This window comes from Canis aureus, chromosome 12 (genome assembly GCF_053574225.1).
Source record: "Canis aureus isolate CA01 chromosome 12, VMU_Caureus_v.1.0, whole genome shotgun sequence".
Classification (NCBI taxonomy): Eukaryota; Metazoa; Chordata; class Mammalia; order Carnivora; family Canidae; genus Canis; species Canis aureus.
Genome location: NC_135622.1, coordinates 30,837,303 through 30,850,349, shown reverse-complemented (window position 1 = coordinate 30,850,349; position 13,047 = coordinate 30,837,303). Strand labels below are relative to the sequence as shown.

Sequence of the window (13,047 nt, the reverse complement as noted above, 5' to 3'; positions counted from 1 at the left end):
TGGAGTAATGACTACAAGGACACGTGAATCAGAGTTATGTGGTTGCTCCGGATGGGGGGACCGAGCATCTTCCTGTTTCTATTTGCTTGTATTTTCAAAATTCTTTCTTGAATCTGAACTCATTTGATAATGGATTAAAAAAAGAGAATCTACTTTTATGAAGCCGCAGCTGACTGTGCTCTGCATTAGGAAATCTTGCATCTCTAAGCCCCTATACTCATCCTCATGCACATCCGGTCATGTAATTCCCATGACAGCTCCAAGAGGTAGATGTTGTCTTTAAAATCAAGGCAAGGTAACAATACTTTGGAGGTGGACTCTGTGATCAGTACTCCTTGCCACGATCAGTGCTCCGTCATTCTGGCAGGCAGCCTTCATTTTGCTCAGGCCAGAGGTGAGAAGGCAGCCACCTCAGGAAAAGTCCTGAGCATCGGGGTTTGGTGTCCGAAGGCCATGAAAAACCTAAGTCCTACCGTGAGTTTCTGAGTCACACAACATTATAAAAGACTCAGAATGGCTTTGATAATGATTATAACCTTCCAAATTAAATAAATAAAAATCCTCCAACAGAAGCCAATCCTTTAGGGACAAAAAAACATTATTCAGGAAGAGTCTGAGAAATGTAGCAGCTGCTTCCAAAGGAAACCCCATTACAATTTAAAGCTCTGGGTATTTTTGACACATGTAACCTGATTATTAATTCTGAAATTGCTTTGGAAGGATACCACTTGCAAAAGTAGGTTTATCCCTTCTTCTCTGCAAGTGAGGGGATGCTCACAATGCCAACAAGTTACAGATGGGCACGCATTGATGGGTGATGGAGGAAGCTTCCCATGAGTCCTGGGGGGCAGGACGGGGGCTCATTCTGGGGACTCAGGGCCAACAGGGCGCCTGTTTGCACTAGGATGCCACAGCTCCCAGGAGAAATGGGAAAGGAACTTCTGACACGTGGCGCCATAAATAATACTCACCATCCAAAGAGGACAGACAAGGGCTGCCTTGATCTCTGGGAGCAGGACAGGAAATGCCTCGTCCTCAGTGTCTTTTCAATGCTCATTGACCTGTAAGGTTCATCTTTTTGAATTGCCTGTTCATATCCTTTGCCCATTTTTAAAAATTTTTATTTATTTATGATAGTCACACAAAGAGAGAGAGAGAGAGAGGCAAAGACACAGGCAGAAGGAGAAGCAGGCTCCATGCACCAGGAGCCCGACATGAGATTCGATCCCGGGTCTCCAGGATCGCGCCCTGGGCCAAAGGCAGGCGCTAAATCGCTGCGCCACCCAGGGATCCCTATCCTTTGCCCATTAAAAAAAAGTCTAGGTTGTCTCTTTTTGATTGGCAGATGTTCTCTGTTCTAGTTCTCTGTGTCACAGGATGTTAAAATAGGGCTCTTCCTGCTTCAACTCTAATCTTCAGTCAGAACTACTGATATGTCCCATACCAAATACCAAAGTGGCCATGAGGCTGGCTATCCATGCACAGAATTTATAAAGGAAATTTCAGAAAACTAGAGCCCTCTGCCAAGTCAAGAATAATTGAAGGGCCAGAGTGTGGAGAGAGAAGAGAAATTTTTGAAAAGATTTCTTCAGAGACTTGTTGCCCTACAGTGGACTCACTGTCCCATCTCAGCAGGATGATAACACGGTTGCTTCCTCCTTTGCCTCATTCCCAGAGAGAATGGGCTTCTCACTATACCACTGCTCGTGGAGGGGTGCCTGGGTGACTCAGTCGGTTAAGCATCTCCCTTCAGCTCAGGTCCTGATCTCAGCGTCCTTGGATGGAGCCCCATGTCGGGCTCTATATTTAGTGGGGAGTCTGCTTCTTCTTCCTCTCCCTCTGCTTTCCCTACTGCCAGTTCTCTCTCTCAAATATATAAAATCTTTGAAAATTGCTTAAAAAAACAGGGCACCTGAGTGGCTCAGTTGTTGAGCATCTGCCTTTGGCTGGGGTCATGGTCCCAGGGTCCTGGGATCGAGTCATGCATCAGGCTCCCCGTGGGGAGCCTGCCTCTTCCTCTGCCTATGTCTCTGCCTCTCTGTGTCTCTCATGAATAAATAAAATCTTAATAATAATAATAATAATAATAACACTGCTCACGGAGCTCACTGCATGTGTTCCTACAGTGAGGGTTCCCTGTCAGCCAGCATCTGACTTCTGTCCAGGAAATCCAGAGAAGCAGGCATGAGAATGAATAGCTCAGATTGGTCAGATGGCAGGGCAAGGAGACCACTGCTGCTTTGGCTCCCTATTCTCTGATTTCCTCAGGAAAAAGGATGCAGGAGTATCTCCATGAACAAAATGAGGGCAGTGTGGCGAGAGCTGGCATGGGTGGCTATGGTCTTGTTCAATGGGGCTACGAAGGAGCAAAGGGGACCCAGCAGCAAGAAACTAGAGATGAAGCTCAGTTCCTGGGGGCTGGAAGGAGATACAAGCAACCACTCACAACAGAACACATAAGTCAGGGTGGAAGGTTCTGCAGGGAAGAGGACCCTTAAAGAGAATCTCCTAAGAGGCCATGAAAACGTCCCCAAGAAGATTAAAATATAAGCTTTAAACTCTGTCAAGCCCATTATTAAAGGCTAGGTTATGACAGACGGTGACAGACATCCAGTGTATGGAGATCAACCCCGAGTCCAGAGTCGCATGCTCCACCGACTAAGCAAGCCAGGTGCCCCAAGTTCAAAGTTTTAATTAAGATCCTGAATGGGGGGCAGCCCTGGTGGTGCAGCGGTTTAGCACTGCCTGCATCCCAGGTTGTGATCCTGGAGATCCGGATGGAGTCCCACGTCGGGCTCCCTGCATGGAGCCTGCGTCTCCCTCTGCCTGTGTCTCTGCCTCTCTCTGTCTCTGTGTGTGTGTGTGTGACTCTATGAATAAATAAAATATTAAAAAAAGGAATTTTAAAAAGATCCTGAATGGGTAATATTTATAAATTGAGACTAGGCTTATGCTTTAAAGGGACTCTAAGACTTTTTGTTATCTAAGAATGAATGGAAAAGTCTCAGACCTGCTAAGGTTTTTAATCTAGGAGCAGAAATAGAAATTTTTTTAAAGGAAGTTTGGAACAAAAAAATGAAAAGGTTGTCTTGAATTATTTCACAAGTCAGTCTTATCTAATATATTAAGATACATCTATTACTAATATTTCACTTCTCTTAGATTGTTGTCTTTTATTTATTGTAAAAGATTTTATTTAGATTTTATTTGACAGAGAGAGAGAGCACGTGCACAAGCCGGTGGAGCAGCAGGTAGAGAGAGGGAGAAGCAGGCTCCCTGTTAAGCAGGGAGCCCCACATGGGGCTCCACCCCAGGACCCTGAGATCATGACCTGAGCTGAAGTCAGATGCTTAACCGACTGAGCCACATAGGCACCCCAGATTGTTGTCTAATTTGTAGATGGTGACTTTCATTACAAAAGTTATACATTTAGATGTTAAATTTATTGTTTTTCTCCTTCTTTGTATTTTTTAAAAATACTTTCCCTTTAATAGTTTTCAAGTTTTGTTTTCATGCTCCAGATTTTTAATTTATTTGGAACTTATTTTTTGTGTTAAAAAAAGGGTCACATATAAAAAAATGGGTCAAGTAATTAGCTTTGTCAAAGAGAAGTGAATAAAAATGAAGTGTGTCACTTCCCAGTAGAAATCTTTTTTTATTTTTATTTTTTGAAGATTTATTTATTTCAGAGAGAGGGGGAGAAAGAGTTTGCACAAGCAGGGGGAGGGGCAGAGAGACAGAATCCTAAGCAGACTCCCACTGAGTGCGGAGCCCCACACGTGGCACAATCCATAAAACCAAGAGCCGATGCTCAACTGACTGAGCCACCCAGATGCCCCTACAGTATTAGTCCTAAAAGCCTGCATGTTTCCACCATCTTCTCTTTTTCCTCTGACACAAGAATAGCAACATATCAGATGAAGGCAGCTTCTGCATCCTGGATCTTGGAATGAAGAGGATGTGGCACAGAATCATAGCCAACCTAGGAAAGACATGTAATGTGAGCAAAAAACAAATCTTTGTGATTGTAAAAAATTAAGATTTGGGGGGGTTGCTGGTTAGCACTGCATTACTTAGTCCAAGGTGACTTATACAAACTTCAAGCTGTCAAGTGTAACTACATTTTAAAAATATTTTTATCACATATTTTATATCGTTTCTAAGTGTTTGGAGTAAATGTGAAAATTACATACCCGCTGTGCTTTTCTTTTTTTATCATGGCAAAATATACATAAAATTTACCATTTTAACCATTTTAAGTGTACAATTCAGTGACATTAAGTACATTCGAAATGTTGTACAAACATCACCACCATCCATTTCCAGAAATTTTCGTCATTCCAAGCAGAAACTCCATACTCATTAAACAATAATTCTCCAGTCCCACCACTCCCAGCTCCTAGTAACCTCTATTCTGCTTTCTATCTCTATGAACTTGTATATTCTAGGTATTTCACGTAAGTGGAACCATATAATATTTGTCCTTTCGTGTCCGGCTTATTTCATTTAGTATGCTTTGAAGGTTCATCCATGTTGTGGTATGAATCAGAAATTAATTCTTTTGTAAGGCTGAGTATTATTCGTGTGTGTGTATGTCTGTACACCCCTCACATTTTGTCTTTCCACTCACCTGTTACTGAACATGAGTTATTTACACCTTTCTGGCTACGGTTTCTACACTTTCTTGATCTATTAGTTCAAATACAGACATACTATTGTAGAAAAAGGTCTAAAATATTACACAAGAAACCACTACCAGTGAGTGCCTACTGGGTTCAATTTAGAATGGAGAAAACTTTTACTTTTCATTCTATATATATTCTCATGTTTTGTTTTGTTTTTTAAAAGATTTTTATTTATCTACTCATGAGAGACACACAGAGAGAGGCAGAGACACAGACAGAGGGAGAAGCAGGCTTCTTTCAGGGAGCCCAGTGGGGGGACTCAATCCCAGGACCCTATCCAGGATCGCGTCCTGAGCCGAAGGCAGATGCTCAACTGCTGAGACACCCAGGCATCCCTTCTTATGTTGTTTAAGTTTGTTATAGTTTTTATTCAATTTGAAAAACCTAATAAAGAGTTTTGAAAATAAATGCTTCCTTTGATCAGAAGAGGGACAAACAGATATAATGAATCTCTACAAATGTGTGGTGTTTGTTCAAGTAAGCTCTACACTCAACGTGGAACTTGAACTCACAACCTGAGATAAAAAATCACATGATCTACTGACTGAGGCAGCCAGGTGTTCCTGAAAATGTGTTTTTAAAAAATTATCAGTAGGGGGACCTGGATGGTACAGTCAGTTAAGCGTCCAGCTCTTGGTTTCAGCTCAGGTTCTTTTTTTTTTTTTTCTTTTTAAAGATTTTTTATTTATTTATTCATGATAGTCACACAGAGAGAGACAGAGAGGCAGAGACACAGGCAGAGGGAGGAGCAGGCTCCATGCAGGGAGCCCGATGTGGGATTCGATCCCGGGTCTCCAGGATCGTGCCCCGGGCCAAAGGCAGGCGCCAAACTGCTGCACCACCCAGGGATCCCTCAGCTCAGGTTCTGATCTTAGGGTCATGAGATCATGCTCCACAATCAGTGTGGAGTCTGCTTGAGACCCTCCTTCCTTCTCCCTCTTCACCCCCTCCACCCACACTCTGTCACTTTCTCTCTAAAATAAATAAATAAACCTTTAAAAAATAAATAAAAGAAAATAATTAGTAAAAGCTCAGGATGCCTTCACTAGTGGGCCAGCCACACTATCTCCATAAATGAAAAAGAACATTTATTATTTTTATTTTTTTAAGAACATTTATTAAAAATTAAAATTACCCTGCAGGGCAATGTCCACAATAGCCAAAATATGTAAAGAGCCCAGATGTCCATTAACAAATGAATGGATAAATATATGATATATATATGTATATAATGGACTACTGCTCAGCCATCAAAAAGAATGAAATCTTCCCATTTGCAACAGTGTGGATAGAACTAAAGGGTTTTATGTTGAGTGAATAAGTTAGAGAAAGACAAATACCATATGACTCACTCGTATATGAAATTTAAGAAACAAAACAGATGAACTTAGGGAAGGGAAGGAAAAATAAAATAAGATGAAAGAGAAAGAGAGACAAACTATAAGAGACTATTAACTATAGGGAACAAACTGATGGTTGCTGGAGGGTGGGGGGAGATGGGGTAACTGGGTGATGGGCATTAAGGAGGGCGTGTGATGGAATAAACACTAGGTGTTAGATGCAACTGATGAATCACTAAATTCTACCTCTAGAACTAATAATATACTATATATTAGCTAAATGGAATTTTTTTAAAAAGAAAAAAAAAAGAAAAAAAAAATTTACCCTGAAGGAAGCTGCATAACTAAATGAAACTCTTGCACATTCAAAAAAAAGAAAGAAAAAAACGCTTGCACATAATACTATCACTTTTTGTCTCCTTTAATTCTCCTATTCTATATCAGATTTTTATGGGTCATGATGATTAATGATTATTAGTAATAACTAATTTTCGACAAAGCTGAAGATTATTATAGTATCACATTCCCTGCGTCTAAACGTGATAAAAATGCACTTAATTTGGGGTGCCTGGGTGGCTCAGTTGGTTAAGCATCTGCCTTTGGCTCAGGTCATGATCCCAAAGTCCCAGGATCGAGCCCCATGTCAGGCTCCCTACTCAATGGAGAGCCTGCTTCTCTCTCTCCTACGACCCCTGCTTGTGCTGTCAAATAAATATTTAAAAATCTTTTTAAAAAGGGGATCCCTGGGTGGCTCAGTGGTTTAGTGCCTGCCTTCAGCCCAGGGTGTGATCCTGGGGTTCCAGGATCGAGTCCCACATCGGGCTCCCTGCATGGAGCCTGCTTCTCCCTCTGCCTGTGTCTCTGCCTCTCTCTCTCTGTCTCTCATGAATAAATAAAATCTTTAAAAAATATATTTAAAAAGAGAGAATACACTTAATTTCAGCTATATCATTTGCATTGAAAATGCTACCTTGGGTAACCACCCCTGGTTTTCAACTGAAAATGCTGCCGTGATTCCAGCTGTTCAAACTGTGGCATGTGGTTCCTGACAAGGCCAAGGGGAATCCTCCTGCACCGCCACAGCCCAGGTGCTTAGAAGAAAGTTCAAACTGTGCTTCTTTACATCCTTGGAAAGGGTGACCCTCAAGGAAATGGCAACCTGGAATCAAATGTCGGTCAGATCGCGGGGACAGCCTGGCGGTGCCAACCAGCTCCTTCCCCCTTCACTCAACGACAGCAACGTGCACTCAGAGCCCTTGAGTTCATGTCCTGGGCCTGCTGGACCTAGCTGCTGCCGCCACCCATAAAAGCAGCTGCCCACCTCGAGCCAAGAGCAGCACTCAGGGCTGAACCCCACACTCTGCTTCTAGGCCCCTCACAAGAGCCCAGACGTCACCAGATTCCCACTGCAACGCGGCATGGTGTGCATAGGGAGAAGATTCAGGGAGAGCTACGTTTAAATTTCAGCTGAGCCACTAGTTGCAGAGCACAATAATAATTATCTGTCTTCGCTCTCTCCTGACCACTGGGAGGCATTCAACATTCCCTTCTCCATGCAGGGGCCCCTCACCCGCCCTGCCTCTTCCGGCCCCTTTGCTAGCCTCCTGGAGGTCAACCCAGGTTACTTCCTCTAGTCCCTCAATACTCTCAGAAAAATTTCTGTTCGCCTATTCCAGCCCAGCTTCCATTTCCATCTATGTGCCAAGGATTCCCAAATCCTGACTGCTTGGATGACTCGAGATTAGACCTCTCCCCAGGGCTTCAGGCGCAGAGTCACTAGCCTGCTGGATATTTCCATTTGGATGCTGCCCAGGATCCTTCAGATTAAGTAAGTCTAAAATGGAACTAACTCCCACCATAAGCCGCTCACTCTCTCCCTGTCTCTTGTCTTTGCTACTGGATCCACTCTCACCACTTCCTCCTATCTGGATAATGGCCAAAATTTCCTAGTTGGTCCCACTGTCCCAGTCTCTTTCCACCCTTGCTTGACTTAGTTGAAAGAGTAACACTCCTTGAGGACAAACCTTGCCATGCCATTCTCCTGGCTTATGTCTTCCAATGGCTTTCTCCCTGAGGTAAGCCCACCTCCTTGGCTGGCACAAGGCCCTCCCTATTCTGGCCTCTGCTTCACCCAATAGCACCCCTCACACACTCTTCTCTGTGTACGCTGACCGGGGGCAATTGCCAGGATAAGTCATGTTCTCCTGGCTTGCTGCAAACTGAACCCTGTACAGTCAGAATAACTGTACGTGTTACAAATCCTTAAGGGCCTATCTCCCTGAACCAAATTTAAGAATCACTCCTCCAGGAAGCCTTCCTTGACTCCTGAGCTGAATGATGTGACCATCCTGTGGGATCCACAGCAGCCATTTCAGAAACTTCATCAAAGACAGGAAATGTGTCTTCCACATGCAAGTCTAGAGTCCACCACAAACAGAAATGGGGCAATGAAAAGGAATACATAAAGCCAAGTGGTGACAGTAACTTGTAACACTGATGGGGAAGTATGTGCTTATTTTTTTCTCTTCTGGTTTCCTATATTTTCTAGTATGTGTATTATACTGCTTTTATACATTTTTTGAAAATCAGTTCATTTTTAAGATGTGTCCAATCTCTCCTACATAGCTCCAATAAAAGAACTCACTGCGGCAGTAAAGTCAAATTCCTTTCTCCTCAGATGCCTCTGACTCCTCAGGACCTCCACCTCAAGCTCCTCGAATTCTTCACAACTGAGCAGAGTAGAAACACTTACTTCAACGTTTTCAGCACACAGAAGGACCACCCACACACACACAAAATTCCTTGGCCTTGAAAAGGTTACATTGCTCTACTAGCTGAGTGCCAAATCCCATTTTTGGCCAAGCATTCGTCAGAACCTCACTGTATTCACAGCTTAACACAAATGAAGAGGTACATTCACAGAACCAACCTAACATTTCTAAAGGATGGAGATGGTGGAACTTCTGAGGGAACTCTCTCTCACCTTGTCAACTTGAGACATGAATGAGAGATGGGGGTGGGGAGAAAGCTTCCAAAAATCCTTCCTGTTTTTTTCTTTTCCTACCAAAACATTAATTATCTTCCCAGACATCAAAAATTCCAACCACGCACACTGGCTTGTAATTCTTTTAAATATGTGAAAAATAATCCAACCATATCATGTTCAGTCTGACATTTGCTATTGTTTTTTTCCCTAAAAGAAAACAAAAACTTGATTAGTTCCAAAAATAAAACATAAAGAAAACCTCAGTTGAGAAGCAAACCCTGTGGCTTAGAAGCCATCACTCTGATTAACAGCACATAAGTGTTACCTGACGAATGGGTTCCTATCTTAAATGCAATTATCACAAATTCCTCATGGTCCCCACTGTGTTTATAGTTTATGCCCAGCTCTTGAAACAATAACTTTAATAGCAATAGATGAAAACCTCTCACCTCAGCACTTGGGCCAACTAGACTGTTCTTTCCCACCTCAGTCGGCGGGGACCCTGGAGGGACATGTCAAGCCCTGACTTTCACAGCTATCCAGGAATGTTTACCTCACTTCCCTGTCCTCAGCAGTCTCTGCATCTACTCCTGGACATGTCCTGTCCATTGCCAGGGCCTGCTGAGACAATCAGGACAAGCAGGGCCCCCACCCTCAGGAAACCCGTCTGCCTGAGGAATTACTGGCCTCCACCCTGGAGAGGACTCTGACACGCGGTTGACAGCACCAGAGCAAGGGACTTCTGGCCGTGGGGCTGAAGCACCATCAGGTCAAGGGGCCACTGGAGTACAAGAGTGTCAAATCTAAACTCACTTCCTCCAGGAAGTCAGGGGTGTGGAGAATAGACAGGGATCATGCAGAGGAGAGAGACTCAAGGGATTAAAGGGAGGTGGGAAGGGTCATGTGGTCTCTTCACTAGGAAAACTGAAAGGTGGGGATCCCTGGGTGGCTCAGCGGTTTGGCACCTGCCTCTGGCCCGGGAAGTGATCCTGGAGACCTGGGATCGAATCCCACGTCAGGCTCCCTGCAGGGAGCCTGCTTCTCCCTCTGCCCACCCCGACCCCGTGTCTTTCATGAATGAATAAATGAATAAAATCTTTAAAAAAAGGAAAACTGAAAGGACCTGGCAGGCATTTGTGTCACTGAGAACATACTGTAAACAAGCATGGCATTTAGAAGGTATAATTTCCAAAATTTCAGATTCAATTCCACACATATTACATGTCTATGGGCACCCATCACTGTAGCCTGGGAACTTACCTCCTGTAGGTTATTCATGTTTTGATCACAGAGAAGAGTAGTAGTGAAAAGGGAGAAAATGGGGATGTAAAAGCAGGTCAGAGGAAGATGAAAAGATTGATCCAAAGCCATGTGATCATCAGAGGCACTGTCACAGCCAGGAGGCATCTTTTGTGCTTCATCCACCATTAGTTTATTGCAAAGTGAAGTTTTGGTTCAGAACAAGACGGAAATTAAGTCCACCAGGAACAAATTATACTAATTAATGAAGTCAACTCGACAGATAGTAATAGGTATTTAGTATCAGCTAAAGTCAAAATTTATTAACTATTCAAATGTTCAAGCTGTACAGATTGTTTTTAGATGTACATACAACATATTTATATCATAACAAAGTCAAATTATTATAAAATATTTCCTTAAGGACCAAGGATGCTTAGAAGCTTCAACCACTAATTAATTAAATATTTGATGCACATTTTAGGTACTATTAAAAATCTAACATAAATACGTAAATCGCACAGCTAAGAAAAGCTATGACCCATATGATCGCACATTTTACTAACCATATTAAAGTAGAAAACAAAATTGTGCCACATAAATTGAGCTGATTTTAACAATCTTTTTATTACAAGTTAGAAACTATGTCCATTTAAACCATCATTCCTGAAAGAGCTACCAAACAATAAGATTATTACCTGAAATCCCAAAATATACATAATACAGTCGTTACCATCGAAATTACCTTCCCTCTGGTTTGATACAGTACATCTGATTCCTCCATGAGATATGCAATGGCCATTAATAATGACAACTAGCAGTGATTATGAATACACAGTGGAAGTAACAGAACTGGCCATATACCCACATGAATCATTCCCATCGACAATAAGGTCAATAAAAATAATGGTTAAAACCAATACATAATTGGTTCAATCGCTTGCTATCTTTAGCAGTAAATGCTACACCACATTACACCTAAGTTTTTCCATAAAATCTTGACTTGCCAAAATGCTTTTTAATCTCGGTTTAGATTACTAAAAATGAAAAGATGTTCATCTTCTTCCTTACCTCCACGGACTTTATCAGGCCTGCAACCACCAGGTACACAGGAAGATGAGGAACTGGAAAGACAACGTGACCACAGCTGTTTGCAAAACAGAAGTGCTCTATTTTAAGGCAAGTATCTTTATCACACACATGCACAGCAATTAATCCATTGGTGAACTTTCTCATATGACGGTACAAAATACAACAAAAAACTGAGGTATAACTTTACTTAACATAAATACACGTCAGAAAGTATAAAGACATTCTCAATGTACTTAACATATTTTACCCATACATAAATAGAAAACTCTTTTCAAAGTTCTTGTATGTCCAGAAAGACCCAAGATTCTGAATTCTAGAAAAAATACTAGAAAGTAAATACTCTTAAAATCTTTGCAATAAGGCTCTCCACATAAGGCTTTACCTTTGATATAAGGCTACTTCAACTTGGTTTCTGAAAATAGCAAATATGTGCACCAAAATTTAAGCTATTCTGAACTGAAGGGAGGACTTGGTCTCGTGTAGCATGTGAGACAAGCTTAGTGAGCAAAATCAATTTTAGTATATGTGCTGCCGAAGCGAGAACTTAGCAAAATCAAACTTAGACAAAAAGCAAATTTTAAAATACATCAAATAAAAACTTTTCCTATAATTTTTTAACATAAAACTGAACCACGGTGATGTAAAAATGGTTGAATGTATAAGGTACTTTTTAGTGCAAAACAGACATATATATACGTATATACACACTTTTTCTTAAGTAATTTAATTAGAATATAATCTGTAACTTGCTATGTATAATATTTAAAAATCTACATTCTGTGACTTTACAAAAGTAGATATATTCTTTATTTTCAAGTTAGAAATGTCATAACAGATTTACCTTTGGATATTTCCAGTCAATGGCTATATAAAATGAAAGATAACACATATCTAAGTCAAAGGCTGTTCAATAGATTAACATGTAAGCCATCTGTCTGGGGACCTAAAAGTGAAAAGCGATGAATATTACATAAAGTGGGAGAAAATGTACCCCAGATTTCTGCCTGTTCAAAAATGTAGGGATCCCTGGGTGGCGCAGCGGTTTGGCGCCTGCCTTTGGCCCAGGGCGCGATCCTGGAGACCCGGGATCGAATCCCACATCAGGCTCCCAGTGCATGGAGCCTGCTTCTCCCTCTGTCTGTGTCTCTGCCTCTCTCTCTCTCTCTCTCTCTCTCTGTGACTATCATAAATAGATAAAAAAAAAAAATGTAAAGTTTCTACGTGTTTTTAATTATTAAACAGTTTGATGCAATGACATTCAGTGAAGAAATCTGATTACTGACCATACTCGCACTAAAAATATTTTCCTTAAAATGCAAATAGATAGTATTTATTGTGCCTAAATATAAAAGCAAATTAATTACAGGGTAAATTTTTTCCTGCACTTGTTTCCTTCACCGAGCTTCTGGTGATATTAAGAGAAAAAAATTCTAATTATTTTCACCTAATAATTTAATCAGTTACTTTAGAAAAATATTGTTCTAAGGGGAAGTTCAACAGGAATTGCTTATTAAATTTCTGAATTAGATCAAAATAAGGGAAACAAAAAGGGGTTCAAAAAATTAGACTATATAGGGGTGCCTGACAGGCTCCCCTAGGCTCAGTTGGCTGAGTGTCTTACTCTTGATGTCAGCTCAGGTCTTGATCTCAGAGTTGTGAGTTCAAGCCCTGTGTTGGGCTCCACACTGGCCGTGGACCCTACTTA

The 13,047-nt window shown here is 41.6% G+C and overlaps 1 protein-coding gene across 48 annotated transcripts in view; it reads right to left on the bottom strand.

The window, feature by feature from the left end:
* KCNG3 (potassium voltage-gated channel modifier subfamily G member 3) overlaps positions 1 to 13,047 on the bottom strand; it is an 84,878-nt gene that overhangs the window by 15,440 nt on the left and 56,391 nt on the right. For 3 of the 48 annotated variants that reach the window (XM_077843440.1, XM_077843441.1, XM_077843443.1), the window contains exons 3-5: positions 12,964 to 13,043; positions 12,184 to 12,206; positions 11,322 to 11,397 (exon numbers count right to left, since the gene is read on the bottom strand). The exons of 3 other annotated variants lie outside the window; for them this stretch is intronic. In XM_077843440.1, coding sequence (XP_077699566.1) covers positions 11,322 to 11,397; positions 12,184 to 12,206; positions 12,964 to 13,043 — 179 coding nt within the window. 42 more of the 48 variants (XR_013349332.1, XM_077843450.1, XM_077843446.1 and 39 more) reach the window with 33 other exon arrangements.